At 51.6% G+C, this 18944-nt stretch overlaps 2 protein-coding genes across 2 annotated transcripts; one reads left to right on the forward strand and one right to left on the reverse strand.

The window, feature by feature from the left end:
• Nucleotides 1-706: 706 nt before the first annotated feature.
• Nucleotides 707-7211, forward strand: LOC135985808 (solute carrier family 22 member 13-like). Its single transcript, XM_065629435.1, has 10 exons — nt 707-1078; nt 2559-2662; nt 3012-3166; nt 3747-3915; nt 4289-4409; nt 4979-5073; nt 5390-5604; nt 6086-6194; nt 6350-6560; nt 7116-7211. Exons 1-10 carry the CDS (start codon nt 707-709, stop codon nt 7209-7211), a joined length of 1647 nt encoding a protein of 548 aa, XP_065485507.1.
• Nucleotides 7212-11203: 3992 nt separating this feature from the next.
• Nucleotides 11204-17878, reverse strand: LOC135985541 (solute carrier family 22 member 13-like). The gene is given in 10 exon segments (XM_065628973.1): nt 11204-11792; nt 11924-12133; nt 12289-12397; nt 13228-13442; nt 13914-14008; nt 14463-14583; nt 14957-15125; nt 15250-15404; nt 16186-16289; nt 17471-17878. Coding segments are annotated over 10 exon segments (1677 nt in total). The 3' UTR covers nt 11204-11701.
• Nucleotides 17879-18944: the final 1066 nt, after the last annotated feature.

An 18944-nucleotide genomic window follows, 5' to 3' on the forward strand; every position in this document is an offset into this window, starting at 1 on the left:
AGGCGTTTGAGCTGAGTTTTGCCAAACTCGCCTCAAGCAGCATTGCCCTGTGTCAGATTTCTCCTGTCCCTGTTCGCCTTCCCCAAGTCTTCCCTGCATAGAGCCCCCACCGGCCTGCGGGGTGGCCCGGAACTGGTGGCAAGGGTGAACGTCCCATGTGTCACTTGCTTGCGCTTGCACAGGGAAGCTGCAAAAGATGCAGGAGACGGAGTCGCACATCACCTGGGACCACAGCCAACCGGCCGCCCTCTATTGTCTCCAGCTCTGCCCATCCATCAGCATCACTTCTTTTATTCCCTGGGACTTCTCCCAGCTCTGCATCACGCTGGGCTGTCTTGGCCTCTCTGAACCTTGCTTTCCCAAGTGGAACTGCTGGAGACTATCTCAGGGGTTCAGCAAATGCAGCTCCTGCAGTTGCTTTGGAAAAGTCTTTTCCCATGTCGGGGCCACCTGGCCCTGGCAGCGGGTGGGATCCAGGTTGCCTGACACAGGGATCCTTCTGCTCCAGCCAGAGTGTGGGTGGCACACAGATGATTAATGTATTACATGGTGCGCTTAGGACAGGTAAAACATCAGACATTGTCTATCCTGACTACACACTTGTGGTGGCTGGCTATGACTGCGGAGCTTATCTCCAGTTTAAACATTAATTCCAGTTCTCTGGAAAGCCTGTCCCAGCACTGTCGTGTTCCAGACGCAGCTGCCAATGTCAGGCATCGGGGAAATTTTGAAAACGGTTGGTGAGTTTGGGCCGTTTCAGAAATGGCTGGTGCTGCTCACCTTGCTTCCCTGCCTCAGTGTGGCTTTCCACCAGTTTTGCCAACTTTTTATGGTTCCAAACGTGCCACATCACTGCGACACCAGCTGGATCCGTGCCATTGGCCCCAACCTGACCGAGGAAGAGCAGCTGAACCTCACCCTGCCCCGGGACGCGGACGGGGCGTACGAGCAGTGCTCCATGTACTCACCGGTGGACTGGGACCTTGGCTCCATCGTGGCCTATGGGCTGAACGACACGGAGAAGTGCAGCAGTGGCTGGGTGTACCCCCCAGCACAGCCGCCGTCCCTGCTGACCGAGGTCTGTAATCGCCTTTGATGTGCCGGGGAGGTGGACGGGAAAGGACACCCAAAGGGCCGCCCTGACCTGCCGTTCTGTTGAAGCCAGTACCGACCATAGTGCAACTGGGCTGGGCTGATAACTGGGCTGGGCTGATATTTACATCACATGTATTCTGGGGACCTTGGCTCCACCATCCAGCCCCTGGTGTGATCCTGGAGAGGCTGCAGGCAGGCTGCGATATAAACATCAGTGGGGCCACAGGCAGAGCTGGTGGAGACATTAGTCACTCCTGGTGGGACGTTTTCATAGAATCACAGGCTGCTTGGGGTGGGAAGGGACCTCTGGACATCATCCAGTCCAACCCACCTGCTAACGCAGGGTCACCAGAGCAGATCGCACAGGAATGTGTCCGGGTGGGTTTGAATGTCTCCAGAGAAGGAGACTCCACAACCTCTCTGGGCAGCCTGGTCCAGGCTCTGGCACCTCAAAGGAAAGAAGTTTCTCCTCATGTTCAGATGGAACCTTCTGTGCTTCAGTCTGTGCCCGTTGCCCCTCATCCTGTCGTTGGGCACCACTGAACAGAGGCTGGTCCCATCTTGACACTCACCCTTGAGATATTTATCAGCATAAATAAGGTCCCCTCTCAGCTTCTCTTCTCCAGGCTGAACAGACCCAGCTCTCCACCTTTCCTCAGGGCACTTTCGGTTGTCCTTGCCCCTCTTCAGACCGAGGGTCACCTTCCAGCTTCTCCCTGTGTACAGCTTTGTGCTTTGGACACCCCAGCCAGGGAAAGCAGTCAGGGCTCAGTGCTTGATTTCTCCTCCAAGGCGTGGTGGGGAACTTGTCAGGGTGATGGGCTGTGGGATTTCTGCCTCAGAGTCTCAGCGTGGAGACTCCAGGTCAGCGTTGTCACAAACAGCCAGAGTTCCTCACTGCTCCTCACTTTGCGTGGAGGTGCGAGAGGAGAGGAGGGGAGACGAGAGGAGAGGAGGAGAAGAGAGCTTGCAAAGCCACACATCTAATAGTCAGCAGGAGCTTCAGCAGCACAAACAGTGTTCCAGTGAGCAATGCTAAGGTTCTTTCAGTGTTTTCTGACCTCTCTGTATTTCCTATACATGTTCTTTCCTATGTGATTCTTTGTATAGATGCCCTCTGGATGCTGGCAGCTGCAGAACATCTCTTTACTAGAAACTGCTCGGTCCAGGAATCAGCATTGTACTCATCCTTTTTCCTTTGGGAAGGAAGGCAGTGTAGGTGAAGCAAGGTGCTGGGGCTTCTGTCCCAAGTCCCATTTTAAGCAAAATTTCCCAACCAGGAGGCTTCTCTGGGGATACCTGGCCTGGAGGGGAGTCCGGCAGGTTCCAGGGCTTGGGGGAGCTTGTCCCACCACTGACTTGTGTGGTATGTGCACACCGTGGAGATGCACATCCTTGGAGGTGGGATCAGAAAGCACCTGTAGCCTGTCGTGAACAAAACCATCTGTGTTTCCTTTCTCCAGTTTGACCTGGTGTGTGACAGGAAGGACCTGAATGACATCTCCCAGTCCATCTACATGATGGGGATGTTCCTAGGAGCCTTGATCTTTGGGCCACTAAGTGACAGGTGAGGAGACACAACCAGCCATCCAGGGTCTGTGCAAAGCCGGCAATGCATGGAGCAGCAGGCTGCTCCCAGACTGGGCGCCGCACCGTGTGCGTTTTGTCACTTCTCGTCAGCAACAGGGACCTTGAGCAAAGTCCTCAGGTCCTGTGAGGACACGGCTGCACAGGGGGGTGGAAGCGGGACGGGCACGGTGTGTGCGCAAGGTGCTTCACATGTCAACCATGAGTCCAGCGTGAGCCTCATCACCCTCAAGGGAGGGTGATACAGTCACTGTGTCACCCACTGGGCTCTTCAACATCTCCATGAGGTCTCTCCAGATGCCAACTGTGTCTTCCCTCTTCCTTCTCAGGATCGGCCGCCGGCCAGTCATTCTAATCTCCATCTTCCTTCAGGGCTTGTTTGGTGTGGCAATTGCCTTTGTGCCCCATTTCTACGTGTACATGGCCTTCAGATGTGTTGTGGGGGCTTCGGTGTCAGGGATCACCATGACAATACTGTCCTTAGGTGAGTAGGATGCTCATGCCCTGATGCAGACAGATGTGGCCTCTCAAGATGCAGTAGGAAAGGTCTGTAAAGAAATAAAAAAAAATCATTCTGTATGACTTGAAAAACACCTCGGTGAGGACAGGTCTTGCTCCATACTGTCCTTTGGCATGTTGGCATCTCCATAAACCTGAGTGAGAGCCACGGTCAGCATCTCTCCCATGCTGGTGCTCAGAGGAGGGCAAGGGGACAGCGACCCGGCTCAGCAGGGCAGTGTGGGGAGAGAGCCCAGGGGCTCTGGGACATGATGGATTTGGGCACAAGCTCTGCCCCAGTGAGGGGCTCTGTGGATGCTGAGAGCAAAGAGTTGACATACCGGAGCTTCATGTCCTCTTGCAGAGGACCACAACGCCCTCATGATAAAGAGAGATGGTGCATCTCATGAAACGCTGATGACTTGCATGTGTGACCAATGCCAAAAATATGACTGTCAGTCCCCTCTCCTCACCTCCAGGAGAGCTTTTCTCCAGGGCAAACTCCCTGTTAGCATCCATGGAAATCACTTGCATGGATGACTCTGAATCTTTGCTCTTGTTTTCAGCTACAGAATGGATCGGTGCCTCCTCCCGGCCAATGGCAGTGCTTATGTCTCACTGCTGTTTTGCCATCGGACAGATGATTTTGGCTGGCTTGAGTTACGGTATTCGCAACTGGAGGCTGCTGGAGATTGCAGGATCTGCTCCAACGTTTGCCCTTTTCTTCTACATCTGGTAAGTGGGACCTGGGCAGAGATCCTTGCAGACAGGACAGCAGCAAGGGTGATGGGTGGCAGTGAGGAGGCAGCAGTTCAGGAGCAGGATGGGTCTTTCCCATTAGAGAGCAGATACTGGAGGGGCTTCTGCAGAGCCCACCGCATCTCCCTGGAGCACTGGACCTCTGAGAGCAGCAGCTGCTTTGCTTCAGGTCTCCAAATGTGGCCTTTGGGGCCCAAATGTATGCCAGGAAAACCTGACCTGAGGAGGTATTTAGACTCCCTCCATCACGTGGAAAGCACATTTCTTGCTGGATGTGGTCACAGGGAGCTGGGCTGTGGGGAAATTCAACTGATCACAGCAGCATCCCCTGATTTCGCCTCCTGGGCAGGGTGCTCCCAGAATCAGCTCGGTGGCTGGTGACACAAGGCAGAATAGAAGAAGCCAAGAAGGTCCTTAAGAAGGCAGCATCCATCAACAAGCGCACCATCCCGCCAGGACTCCTTGAGCAGGTACCTGTCGTGGCTTGGGGACCTGCCAGTTGTCTTCAGAGACCTTGCTCTGTGCTGGGGTTTGTAGCAGCCACTGGAGCTGAGGTCATCTGAGAAACAGCTTTCCATGCTGGCTGGGGATGATTTGGGGATGGACTGTGGGTGGGTGGCTCTGGTTTTGGCTGCGTTGTACAGACACAAAGCCATGGAGGAGGCACAGCTTCTGCTGAGGCTCAGCCTGGAGCTTTCTGGAGTCCACCTTGAGACATGGAAAGGATCCAAGTGTTTCCCTTGGCTTTTTCTCTGTAGGAGTGTTGAGGATGAGCACGAGCTCTCGGTTTAGCCTGTGATTTTCCATGCAGAAACGCCCAAAGGACATGCCCACCCCAAAGGCCCTGCTACTCCTCCAAACTACTGCCTTGGGCAAGCAGAGCACGGGTGCAGGAGCCCCGTTCAGCTGGGCTGCCCTCCCTCCCCAAGCACTTTGGGGTCTCAAGCCTGTTCTGCTTCTCTGTGACTGCAGATGGCACAGGAGCGAGCCGTGGGTTTTCTTTGCCTGGTTTAACTCTTTGTCTTTCTGCATTTTGAAGCTGAAACCTGAGACACAGACCAAATCTGGAAGTATTCTGGATCTCTTTCGGAAGAAACATCTCCTGAAGGTGACTTTAATCATGTCATGTGCCTGGTAAGGCATAGCGTGGTCCCCTCATTCTGAACTTGTAGGTGAAGAAAAGAAGGCATTGATGGTTAGTCATAACTGTAAATTCACCTCATGCGTTTTGAGTGTTATTGATGTTTATTTCTGTGTCTGACTGTTCAAGATGCTACATGGTTTGTGGGAAAAGTTAGAGCCATTCATTTTTTGCAGTCCTGTGGTATTGGTCTGGTTCCGTGTGCCCTTGGAAATTATGTATTTGGGTCAAAATGTTGTCGTTTGAGATTAGTAGTGTGTCTGCTCATGGCCAATAGACATGCTCAGTGCCACCCTGCCTGGCTTTCAGGTTTGTGAACAGCCTTGTCTACTATGGGCTGAGTCTGAATGTGACAAATTTTGGTCTGGACATCTACCTGACACAGCTTGCCTTTGGAGCGGTGGAAATCCCAGCCCGTCTTGGTTGCATCTTATTGCTGCAGTGGTTCGGGAGGAAGAAAAGCCAGGCTGTTCTCCTGCTGCTGAGTGGCCTGGTGTGTCTGATCATCATTGGCATCCCTGAAGGTGAACAATCTCTCCCCAACATGAGAGGACAATCCCTGGGACAGGGAGACACTGAGACCCAACCCTTCCCTTGCTGGTGCAGGTCCTGTCCTCCCAACCAAGCCATTTCACGTCTCTCAGGGCTTGAGCTGGCCGTAGTGCCATGGTCACAAGGGACTTGGTCAACTCCCCAAGGCCCATTCCCATCAGCAAACATTTCCTTGCCAGTTGCAGTAGGGGAGGGTAGAGCTGCATCTGGTGGGCCACCCATTAGCAGAGTTGTCCTCTGGGAAAATGAATTCGTGGGATGGTGAGATGATCGAATCAAAGTATGTTGAGGGTGGCCCCAGGGCCAGAGCTGCTCCTCAGTCCATGTTCAGGCACTGTTCAGAGGTGATGGCTCCCTGTGGGCAACATGATTGTCATTATGCTTTTCCAGCCACCATCCCTGAGTGGTGCTGGACCCTTGTCCCACAATGGTGTTCTCTCCTCCTGCCCTCAGACCAGCCCATGGTGACCACTGTCTTGGCCACCATTGGCAAGTTTGCAGCCTCAGCCTCCTTCTCCACCTCCTACGTCTACACCGCAGAGCTCTTCCCCACAGTCGTCAGGTGAGGTCTCCCCAAACTTCGATGCTTCCCTCCTCCATGGCTGGTGGCAGTGGTGGGGCAAAAGCCCAGTTGTCCCCATGGCCACACTCATTCCCATGGTGGCCCAGGGGATGCTGAGCCCTTCCTGTGCCTCCCACCGCCCCTCGCTCCCCCAGGCAGACCGGCGTGGGGCTGTGCTCGATGTCGGCACGGGTGGCAGGGATCGTGGCCCCACTGATCCGCCTCCTAAGCCAGTACCACCGGGCCATCCCCATGGCCATCTACGGGACTGCCCCCGTGGTGGGGGGGCTGCTCTGCGTCCTGCTGCCCGAGACCCGCGGCATGGATCTGGTAGATGACACGGGGGGCAGCCACCCCAAAGCTGAGGTAGGTACTCGATTGTGCCGGTGCTCCCTCCTGGCCATGGGCACCACCAGACCCTCTTGTGCAGGGGCACGGGGTGCCAGTGCTATGGGAGGCCATCGGCACCGCATGGACTGGGAGCATCTTCAAGGGCTTACAGCAACGAGAGGGAGGGAGGGAGGGCTGCCCCACAGCAGGAGGAGGGGAGGAGGCCCCATAACGCTGCCCAAAGGGGTATCTCAGACCCATGGTGGTCATTGCATCATTCATGTCCATGGAATGGAAGGACTCCAGGAGTGGCTGGTGTTTCGCTTTCCTGCCCTCCCCAGAGAAGGTCCGGTGCCTCTTAGCTGTGTCCTCTTGGCTTTTGGTCTCATATAGCTCCCAGCACCCTGTTACCCATGGGATGGGGTTGAATTGCACCGTGATACTTTTGTTGGGATAAGAGTGTCCATGGGGGCCCAGAGAGAGGGTGGTGAATGGGAAGCCAGGTTGCTGAAGGCTGCGTGTCTCAGAGAAGGCTGCCATCGGCTCATAATGGGTCTTTCTTTGCTTTTTGACTCTTTTCCCTTTCATTAGGTCCACGAAAATGCCAACAGCAGCTCAGGAAATGGACACGGGAAAGGAAAAGGCGGTGGTCAAGACAATGAGTACACGAAGACCACTTACTTCTAGCTGGACCTGCAAGCGACTGTAGCTAAAGACAACCAAGTGCTGTGCCGGCACTGAGGACAGGCAGGGTCTCCATTTGCAGGACACCACCACCTCTCAAGTGGTGACTGCCAATTCTTGCCTTTCCTTTTCCTTTTTTGCCTTCCTGTATCTCCCTCTACAGCTTGTCCTCAGGCACTGCATGCTGTCTCTGGTGTTAAAGAGCACTCTTGATGGAGAAAATCTGATGCTTTTCGTTTAAGGAAACAAAGAAAGAAAGCAGAAACCAGGATGGATGCAACATTTTCTCTTCCTCTTTTCTGTCCCCTCTCCAGGAATGTGAGACTGTAAACTTTGTGCAAGTGAGACACCTGCTAGAGCATTGAATAGACTTGCAAAGGAGGGCTGAGCTCATTAAAACCAGAGCAGATGCAGCACTGAAAGCAATCTCACACTTGCGAGAAGGAGTGATTTCTCTTGACTGTCTAGCATGGTCTGCTCACCCTCTCTTAAAAACACTCTTTTAAATTTTTCTTTTTTTTTCTTTCTTTCTTTTTTTTTTTTTGTAAATTTGAGACACTCGGCTGAGAAAAAAAAATGTGATACATTGCTACGGCAAGATACAGTGAGCAAAGATGTCTAACAGGCAGCAGAATTTTTCACTTTAGTGCTTGTGGCCTTGGATGAAAGCATGTCATGGTGTTTTGTGCATGGAAAATTGTGCTGTTGGGCTGAGGTGTAGGACCACATTAACTTCTTCCAGGAAACTGAGAGATATTGTGGCAGTTGGTCTCTTAGAAGAAAGCACAAGTCTTTCTGGGAACTATTCATGTCTATTCTGCTCTGTTTTAGTCTATTACTTCTTGCTGTACCCATTTCTGTCTTTAAATGGTTTAGGACCACTTTTGTCTTATATTATGAAGAAAAAAACATGTGTTTTTCCTGTGCTTCCCCTCCTTTTATCTCCTATCCCTCAAGATGACTTTCTTTTGCCACTGGCTTGGTACAGATGAAACCCAAAAGTCACACAATGCTGGTGTTCCAGCTTTGTCTGTATACAGCTCGAAGGCTGTTTTCTGATTGTGTCGAGAAGCTTTTAAAATAGACTTTATTTCTTCTCCCTCTTGTCATACCTGCATGTTTTTCGTGAATCAAAGTATCCCATGGATGTGCAGCGTGAGGAAGATAGAGTTTTGGATAAAATCCGTGACATGAGACAATGCCCCACCAGAAGGGGCTGCCTGTGGTGACATCGTCTCTCTGGCATTGCTTTTCAAAGGATTTGCTGTGGTGCTCCTGTTCAGTGGCCCTGAGTGTAGGGGACTCAGTCCTTTGCCCAAGGTCACCCCTTCCTTTACAAAGGCTGGTGGCTGCCTCATTCGGGCTTCTATGGAAAACGAGGTGTTGAGGGTAAAGGCTGAGGGAAGAGCTTGGTGCAAAATGCACAGTTACTGTGTGAACCACAGCTCCTTTTGGGAATCCTGTCTGAGACTCCTGGTTCGAGCTCATTTTATAAATAAAGGTATCCAAGCACATCTGATGTGCTTCTGCTTCCATCTCATTTGTGCCTCTAGTAGGCTAAAGATCCATTTCATCTACTCTTCTCTAGACCATTGCACCTGGTTAGCTTGAGGACTCTGGGATGGTCTTTTTGGGTGAAGAACACCCAAATAGTTTTCTGAGAAGGCTCAGAAGGGACCTTGTTTATGCTGATAAATATCTCAAGGGTGAGTGTCAAGAGGATGGACCAGACTTCTTTCAGTGGTGCCCAACGACAGGATGAGGGGCAACGGGCACAGGCTGAAACACAGGAGTTTCCAGCTGAATATGAGCAGAAACTTCTTTCCTTTGAGGTGCCAGAGCCCTGGAACAGGCTGCCCAGAGAGGGTGTGGAGTCTCCTTCTCTGGAGACATTCAAACCCACCTGGACACATTCCTGTGTGATCTGCTCTGGTGACCCTGCGTTAGCAGGTGGGTTGGACTGGATGATCTCCAGAGGTCCCTTCCCACCCCAACCACTCTGTGATTCTGTATGATTCTGTGTGACTCATGATGTTTTGCCAGCTCAGCAGAAATAGGAGGATGTCTGATGGTTTTGCTGCCTTAATGTCTCTGCTACCTGGTCTACATATGGTCTTACACTGTCATAAATAAAGCTCACAGTACAGAGTCAATCTAAGTGTGGTGGAACAGCATGTGAGAATGCAAACACGCTTTTGCATGTGTACAATGGGATGTTCTGGATTCTCATCATGATAACACTATGAGCAAACAATAAAACGTGCATCAGGTGACCTGAAGGAATAACTAGAGGAAAGAGAATGATCCCATAGCCAAGGGGATGGAGCCAAAAGGCTAAAGAGAAGGTGAGGACAGGATGAGGTAGCAAGGTTTAGCTGGGAAGAGCAGATTCAAGACCTTGGCAGAGTGGCTTACCAAGCCATGGCTTGAAGGCCAATTGTGGGAAGGTGCTGAAGGTGGCAGTAGTGAGCAAATGCCAGGGACACTGTGAAGGGTTTGCTAAGACACATTGGATAATGTCCAAGCTTTCTTCAGGCCCTCCTACGTCAGACACAGGAGCAAGGTCCTGCTGCTCTGCTTATACCCTCATTTACACCTGTTTGTGTTCAGGTCAGAACCTCTCAGCCTCTGTTACCCCCTTGGAGGAGACCCAGGTTCATGCACTTGGACCTCCCTACCGCCAAGGAGAACAGTCAGACAGCCAGAGGTGTCTAAGGCATGGAGGGGCAGCAGAGCCTGACCTGGCTCTGTGCCCCAAAGTGAGGTGAGGAGATGTGGGGCAAAGAATCTCCTGTTGCCAGAGGAGCCCCACAGGGACCACTGGGGCAATCACTGCATCCCCAGTGTCAGTGACACCAACAAACTGGTCTGCAACCCTGACTCCTGGCTGTGGGACAGAGGTGTCAGGATCCCAGACCTTGCCCTCTGACTAGAGGACATTGTCCTCTCCTTCCTCCTGACCCAATGTTGGGAAGGCCCCAGGCCCATGACCAGAGCAAAACCTACAGAAAGGGTTCCAGCAAGGAATATTTGAGGAGGTGATGACAATCACAGAATCATAGAATCATTTTAGTTGGAAGAGACCCTCAAGATCATTGAGTTGAACTGTTAACCTAACACTGGCACTAAACCATGTCCCTGAGAACATCTGCTGTGCATCTTTTAAACACCTTCAGGGATGGTGATTCAACACCTTCAGGGATGGTGATTTGGAAGAAGCATTAATGCTGCCACCATGACTCTGTGCAATGAGTCAGTGCCAAAGCTCAGATCCTGCAAATGCCCTGCCCCACCTCCAGCCATGGCCAGTTCCCATGTGACATTTTGCAGTTTGGGGTGAACTTGTGCACCAAGCTGAAGCACAGAATGAGCATCACCTCCAGGCATGGCCGGCTTGTACTTGAGACACTCCAGCCTTCAAAACACTGTTTACTACAGCACAGAGCAATTGGAAACAAAGGGATGCTGCAAACCAGAGTGACCAACCTTCTCCTTCGACCAAGAGCAATGCTGTGGTTTGAGGACATGGCTTCATGAAAGGCTGTCAAATACATTCTGTATTTGCAAACAAGTAGAGCAGGAGAGGAGGACCCCCTGTCTTTTGCATGAGCTGGCAGCAGCCAACCAAGGTCACTGCTAAAGGCTGACCATGCTGCTTGTTGAATTGCAGCATACATGGCACAATTCAGGAAACTTCCACAGCTTCTCACAAGGAAAATAAATATAGATTGTTCATCGGAAGACTTGGAAAAAAACCCAGTTGTGATTGAACTCAGTCATTCCGCTTTGACACTCTATTTCTTCATTGTTTGTGGCTGATGGAAACCAAACACGTTTCCATCTGTGTGTTAAATTACAGGCTTACAATTGCTGTGTAGAAAACACTCCAGAGCCAATAGCGGTTACAAAGGCCAACTGTGAAACAGTAGGGAAAAAAAAAATAATCAACACCCTTTATTATTCACATATTGCATTACAAATGTCTCTTATCAAACCCAGAGTATAATTTATATTTTTCATGTAGAAACCCAAATTCAACACCACATAATAGAAATAAAAGCTAAATACGTGTGTGTGATGGGGTTTCAGTGACATCCTGATCAAACGTCGAGGCTCGGACTGATGAGAAGGCTGATGGCCCAAGCGATTAGTGCAGGAGGGACACAGCCCGGCGCCCGCTTGCCCAGTACTACCACTCTACTGGCGACTCTTTATTGCTGTAAAACACGACAGGGGTAGTTCCACGGGTACCAGTTTGCAAAGGGACTGGGAAACACGTCAGGAGGACTCGCACAGCCGGGCATCACAGACTGGGTTTCGTGAACGGTTCCAAGTGTGTCTTTTGCCAACACAATGACACAGATCTCCTCTCCCTCGGCCCACAAGTGTTTTGCTGATCATCCGAAAGACCAGTTTCCAACCTGCAATGCCTCAGTGGTCTGTTTTAAGAAAGGCTGAATGAGACTAGACCTCGGTATGTGCCTGTCCATCCCTCATTTGCTCTCTGATGTTCTGTAGAAGTCCTTCTCTAAGTCTATTCCATCCTCTGCAGTGTCTCTCTTCGACAGAATTTCCAGTGTCCTGCTGCTGAACACAAAAGGGAAAGAGGAAGAGATGGTAGTATTTCCATCCTGTTGTCTGACATATTTCTCTTCACCTTAAATTTTCATTTTTGGACCTTTTTTTTCCTTAAATTCAGAGCTCCAGGTACCTACCTCGGCTTTGGGGTGGCAGTCCCCGTGTCATCCACCAGGTCAGTACCGCGGGTCTCGGGCAGCAGGACGCAGAGCAGCCCCCCCACCACGGGGGCAGTCCCGTAGATGGCCATGGGGATGGCCCGGTGGTACTGGCTTAGGAGGCGGATCAGTGGGGCCACGATCCCTGCCACCCGTGCCAACATCGAGCACAGCCCCACGCCGGTCTGCCTGGGGGAGCGAGGGGCGGTGGGAGGCACAGGAAGGGCTCAGCATCCCCTGGGCCACCACGGGAATGAGTGTGGCCATGGGGACAACTGGGCTTTTGCCCCACCACTGCCACCAGCCATGGAGGAGGGAAGCATCGAAGTTTGGGGAGACCTCACCTGACGACTGTGGGGAAGAGCTCTGCGGCGTAGACGTAGGAGGTGGAGAACGACGCTGTGGCTGTAAACTTGCCAATGATGGCCAAGACGGTGGTCACCACAGGCTGGTCTAAGGAGAGGAGGAGGGATTTCTGCTGTGACCTCCATGGAGAAGGTTCAGTTATACCAAAGATTTGTGCAGTGGGATTTTTTTTGAGACACCCCTTTCTAATGGACTTACCAAGCAACTCTACCACCTAACCCATTGAAAATCACTCTTAGAGCCCACTTTCCTGGATAGTATTTTCTGGACAACTGGCAGGTAGAACCCAGATTTTTCCTGAGGCCTTGAGCATTTCCTAAATCTGCAACTGGAGTGAGTAAGCCACTGCTGATCTTTGGAGAGTGCTTGGCTGGAAACATCACATCCATGAGCTCGAAAGCATCATGCAGCTCCCCTTTGTCCTTCAGCCTTATTTGCAGCACTAGCACAGCAGCAGGGGTGAGGGTGTGGATTGCAATGTGTAGGTAGGAATAGATAAGGGGGTGACATTTGCTTTTCCTATTCCTCTAAAGAAGGGAGACATGGTGGCTTTTAAAACACCTCTTCTGCTACACCTTAGTGAGAGGAGGTCATGGTGCGTAGTAGGTGGAGGTGATGTGCGTGTTGAAGGGTGCTGATGGTGGTGGTATGTAACTGGTAGAGATGGTGGTGTGTAATGGGCACAGCCTGCAAAGGGCCAGGAGCTGTGGAAGGACCAGGCACAGTCCTGAAGGAGGTGAACTTAACGGAGAGAGGAATCCAGCATGTTGGGAGTGCAGCAGCACTTGGGGCAGCTCAACCCCTGGGAGCGAGTGTGGGTCTGTGGCCAGCCAGGCTGAGATGGTGGGTCTGAACCAGGAAAGAGCTGGCTGGGGCTCTACCCAGTTGTACTCTTGTGTTGGGAAGAGGTTGTTCACCTTCAGGGATGACAGTGATGATGAGGCACATGGTGCCAGACAGCAGCAGAAGAACCGCCTGGCTTTTCTTCCTCCCAAACCACTGCAACAAGAAAATGCAGCCGAATCGAGCTGGTAACTCCACTGCCCCAAAGGCAAGCTGCGTCAGGTAGATGTCCAGGCCAAAATGTGTCACATTAAGGCTCAGCCCATAGTAGACAAGGCTGTCTGCAAACCTGAAATTCAAGTAAAGTAGAATAGAACCTGTGACCAGATGCATTTTCCAGGGGTTTATCATCAAAAATTAGTGTTTAGACCAATCTCTGACTTGCTTCTAGCTACCACCTGTGACAACTCTGTGGGGCGTAGTTACATGAGATAAAGCACTATGGATCCTCATATGCTCAGCAACATTTAGATTGCACCCAGAACTTCTATGGGGGCACAAAACCACTCCAAAGAACAGAGTTTACCAAAAGCTGGGATTACTCCATTTTTTCTCACAAAGCCCACAACATCTTGAATAATCAGCTTCTCCCCATGACCAGACAAAGCAGATCTGGTCCAGTATGGGAACACAGAAAGTTGGCAGATGAATACACAAAGATGACCCCCAAAATCATATGAATTTACAGTCCTTGTCAACCCTCAATGCCTTCTTTTCTATACCTAGAAGTTCAGAAAGAGGGGACCACGCTGTGTCTTACCAGGCACACGACATGATTAAAGTCACCTTCAGGAGATGCTTCTTCTGAAAGAGATCCAGAATACTTCCAGACTTGGTCTGTGTCTCAGGTTTCAGCTTCAAAATGCAGAAAGACGAAGAGTTAAAGCAGACAAAGGAATCCTCCACCTGTGCTCTGCTTGCCCAAGGCAGAAACTTGGAGGAGTAGCAGGGCCTTTGGGGTGGGCATGTTCTTTGGGCATTCACAGACTAAACCGAGAGCTCATGCTCATCTTCAACACTCCTACAGAGAGAAAGCCAAGGGAAACACTTGGATCCTTTCCATGTCTCAAGGTGGACTCCAGAAAGCTCCAGGCTGAGCCTCAGCAGAAGCTGTGCCTCCTCCATGGCTTTGTGTCTGTACAACGCAGCCAAAACCAGAGCCACCCACCCACAGTCCATCCCCAAATCATCCCCAGCCAGCATGGAAAGCTGTTTCTCAGATGACCTCAGCTCCAGTGGCTGCTACAAACCCCAGCACAGAGCAAGGTCTCTGAAGACAACTGGCAGGTCCCCAAGCCACGACAGGTACCTGCTCAAGGAGTCCTGGCGGGATGGTGCGCTTGTTGATGGATGCTGCCTTCTTAAGGACCTTCTTGGCTTCTTCTATTCTGCCTTGTGTCACCAGCCACCGAGCTGATTCTGGGAGCACCCTGCCCAGGAGGCGAAATCAGGGGATGCTGCTGTGATCAGTTGAATTTCCCCACAGCCCAGCTCCCTGTGACCACATCCAGCAAGAAATGTGCTTTCCACGTGATGGAGGGAGTCTAAATACCTCCTCAGGTCAGGTTTTCCAGGCCTACATTTGGGCCCCAAAGGCCACATTTGGAGACCTGAAGCAAAGCAGCTGCTGCTCTCAGAGGTCCAGTGCTCCAGGGAGATGCGGTGGGCTCTGCAGAAGCCCCTCCAGCATCTGCTCTCTAATGGGAAAGACCCATCCTGCTCCTGAGCTGCTGCCTCCTCACTGCCACCCATCACCCTTGCTGCTGTCCTGTCTGCAAGGATCTCTGCCCAGGTCCCACTTACCAGATGTAGAAGAAAAGGGCAAACGTTGGAGCAGATCCTGCAATCTCCAGCAGCCTCCAGTTGCGAATACCGTAACTCAAGCCAGCCAAAATCATCTGTCCAAAGGCAACAAAGCAGTGAGAAATAAGCACTGCCATTGGCCGGGAGGAGACACCGACCCATTCTGTAGCTGAAAGGAAGAGCAAAGATTCAGGGTCATCCTTTTCAAAGCATACAGGACTGTCAGGTCGCTTTTGTTGTTGCTCCTTGTGCTGGGACATCTTTCTACCTCAGGGCAAGGGCATTCTACTCACCTAAGGCCAAGTCAGTAATCAGAAGACCTGACACCGAAGCGCCCACAACGCATCTGAAGGCCATGTACACACAGAAATGGGGCACAAAGGCAATTGCTACACCAAACAAGCCCTGGAGGAGGATGGAGATCAAAAACACTGGCCGACGGCCTATCCTGTGGAGGAAGAGGGAAGACACAGTTGGTATTTCAAAAGACCTCATGGAGATGAGGAAGAACCCAGTGGAATACGCATTGTTTGGGAACCATTAACATCAGAGGAGATTTGACATCCATATGAACAAAACTCCTCTAAACACTCTGGGAATTAACTGTCAGAAAAAGCACCATCTTCACTTTTGACCAGTTGTGGTGCTAGCAAAGGCAGAAGGAGATGCTACTAAAGGAACCAGCCCTTGAAGGGCCCCCATGTCTCCTCTCTTGAGAGCAGTGAGGATCAGACTGAAACGGGCTGTGGTGCTGGCTCGCCTGTGTGGCACCAGGTTCACATGCTGAGCTCTTCTCCCTTCCATGTCTCCTGTGTGGCTGTGTCCTCCAGGGAGCTGAGGTCTTTGGTTTGGGTCACCGTGAGCTCAGCATGGCCATCGGAAGGAGGTCACACAGTCTGGTTAACACAGCTGAAGGTGAGTCCAAGTCTGTACCCAAATGGAGGTTTCTGAGATTCCTGGAGACACCCTTGGGTAGCTGAGACACCATTTGGGGCTGGACCTGTGATTCCTGCAGGACCTCTCCATAAGGCTGTGTCTGCCTTCCTCTCTCTTTAACTCTCAGACATCTACAGATATCTCAGGTGGACCCTGATGCCTTTGCTCAGGTAAAGGGATCAAATTCTGCGAAGGAGTATTTTGTGCTCAGAGCATGGACTCTCGTGAACTCTCAACGGGGCTGTCCCTAGGTGACGGGCAATAGCTCTGGGAGGCTGGCTGTGTCTCCTCACCTGTCACTTAGTGGCCCAAAGATCAAGGCTCCTAGGAGAAGTCCCACCATGTAGACAGACTGGGAGATGTCGTTCAGGTCCTTCCTGTCACACACCAAGTCAAACTGAAGGAAGGAAACACAGCTGCTTTGGCTCTTGACAGACCCCATCTCCTTCCAGAGGTGGGCAGCCCTTCTGGTCCAGGGTGGGCACAGGAGTAAGGTGCCCAAGATCTCACTCCAGGCCCTGGGAGCGGAGCTCCCCCCACCAAGGACATGAGCCTCCATGGTGAGCACATAGGACACGAGTCAGAGGTGGGACAGGCGTACGAGATGCTCAGCCTGCCTCTTCGTCCTGGTGCACATCTCTCAAGCTCTGGGACCTGCAGGACTTCCTTCCAGTGCAGACATCCCTGAAGGAGCCTTGTGGTTGGCAAGTTTTACTTGAAGTGGGACCTTGAAATACAAGTCCCAGCAGTGTACCTCTCCAGCTGCAAAGGCAGGATGAAATGGAAGGAGGAGGAGGAGGGCAGGAGAGTGGTAAAGGAGGACTGGTGCAGGAGTGGGAAGGGAAGGGATGCACCAGCTGCTGAGGAACCACCAGAGAAGCTCTCTGTGAAATGGGCACAGTGCTCCAGAAACTCCAAAGAGCCTTTGCAAATGCCAGGGGCTGAACTCCTCTGGTTTCAGCTCAATTGAAGGTACCTGTGAGAAAGTGCTGGAGCTGGGAGTGAGGAAAGAGGGAGGGAGGAATGAGGAAAAGTGAGAGAGCAGCAGAGGGTCAGAGGGGGAGAAGTTGGGGATATTGGCAGACAGGGCCTTTGCTCAGCTGCATGGCCCATGGAATGCCTTGTTGCAGCCTTGAAGGTCTCTGGAGGCCCCAGAAATGTCAATGACAAGTCCTTGGAAAGTCTTTTACAAGGAAGGTAATGTGAGGAGAACAAGGCTGAAGAATAAGGGAAACGGTGGCAGGGAGATGCAAAATGTCCCTCCAGGCAATATGCATCATGGGTTCAAGGACCTGGATGCTGGAAGGGGGAAGGATGGTGGGCAGAGCATGTTCTGGACTCATACTCTCACCGTCTCTGCCTGTGGCCACCCCCAGGCGTCTACATCATGGTCTTCTTGCACACAGCCTCCCAAGGATTACCACTGTGATCTGTGTGAGGGAGCCAAGATCCCTCAGCTCCTGGTGTAAATCTCAGCCTGATGACACCACAGCTGGTGTTGGCTTAACCAGCCTACAGAACAGGATCCACCCATCCCTTCCTGTCCACCTCCCCAGCACATCAAAGGCGATTACAGACCTCGGTCAGCAGGGACGGCGGCTGTGCTGGGGGGTACACCCAGCCACTGCTGCACTTCTCCGTGTCGTTCAGCCCATAGGCCACGATGGAGCCAAGGTCCCAGTCCACCGGTGAGTACATGGAGCACTGCTCGTACGCCCCGTCCGCGTCCCGGGGCAGGGTGAGGTTCAGCTGCTCTTCCTCGGTCAGGTTGGGGCCAATGGCACGAATCCAGCTGGTGTCACAGTGATGAGGCACATCCACAACCATGAACACTTGGCCAATCATTTGGAAAGGATTAAGAAGTAGCGGGAGGGAGAGGAACAATACCAGCAATTTCTGATATAGCCCAAACTCCCCCAGAGCACTTATAAAATCTCCAAACTCGGTCATGGTATCAACCTCTGTGGCCAGGCTGTCCTAGGGCATATCTCTTAAATAGGCAAACATTAATGTTTAAACTGTGTGAGCACTAAACCTATAATCAGAAGTGATAAAATGAGCACTGGTATCAGCATGTTTGATAACCTGCGATATAACTTACGATGATATACTGCAGTCCTCCGGGGTGCACTTTGTCACCAGCCTTTCCCTCCCTGTTCTTGGGGCCAGAACAAGGGTGCTAGTGGATTGCCATTCTTGGGGACAGTATGGGGACAGCTTATCTTTTCCCAGCCCAGAGTGTCTCCCAGGGCCTCCTGAAGGCAATTATGCTGCAGTGCAAGGTTTTTGTCTGCAACATAGAATCACAGAACAGTTTGAGTTGGAAGGGACCTTCAAAGCTCATCCAGTGCCACCCCTGCCATGAGCAGGGACATCTGCACCAGCTCAGGTTGCTCAGAGCCCCGTCCAGCCTGGCCTGGGATGTCTCCAGGGATGGGGCATCCACCACCTCTCTGGCCAACCTGGGCCAGGGTTTCACCACCCTCAGTTTAAAAAATTTCTTCTTCAGGTCCAGCCTGAATCTCCCCTCCTTTAGTTTAAAACCATCACCCCTTGTCCTATTGCAACTGGCCCTGCTAAAAAGTCTGTCCCCATCTTTCTTACAGGTTCCTTTTAAGTAAGGAAAGGCCACAATAAGGTCTCCCTGGAGCCTTCACAACATGAAGTTGTGGCTCTGCAAATGAGGGCTAATTTTCCTATGTGTAGTGAAGCAAACAGTAAATTTTCTGCTCTCACTAATGTCTTAATGGTTATATAGCCCATCCTGTAGACCATAGTACAGAAAAACACATCTCCTCTGGACCTGGAAATATGGCTGATAGTGAAGTAGACCTGGTCTTGACAGCTGCATCCCAAGCTGTCGGTCTTCATTTGCCCCATGTAGAAACCCTATTCAGTCATAAATAGATCCAAACTGGATTGTCTTGGGGACAATCTTGTCTTGGGGATTGTCTTGGGGACAATCCTAAAACAGATTTGATTTAGAGAGTACTCTTAAGAAAAACACAGCAGGCTATGCGCGCAGACATGCAGAGCACACAGAATTTGGAGA

Source organism: Caloenas nicobarica, chromosome 2 (genome assembly GCF_036013445.1).
Source record: "Caloenas nicobarica isolate bCalNic1 chromosome 2, bCalNic1.hap1, whole genome shotgun sequence".
Classification (NCBI taxonomy): Eukaryota; Metazoa; Chordata; class Aves; order Columbiformes; family Columbidae; genus Caloenas; species Caloenas nicobarica.

Excerpts from the sequence above, each read along its gene's own strand:
- LOC135985808 (XM_065629435.1), top strand. The coding sequence starts at position 707 with ATGTCAGGCATCGGGGAAATTTTGAAAACGGTTGGTGAGTTTGGGCCG. Across the intron at positions 5,074-5,389 it reads TTAATCATGTCATGTGCCTG|GTTTGTGAACAGCCTTGTCT; the intron begins GTAAGGCATAGC and ends CCTGGCTTTCAG. Across the intron at positions 6,195-6,349 it reads CTCTTCCCCACAGTCGTCAG|GCAGACCGGCGTGGGGCTGT; the intron begins GTGAGGTCTCCC and ends TCGCTCCCCCAG.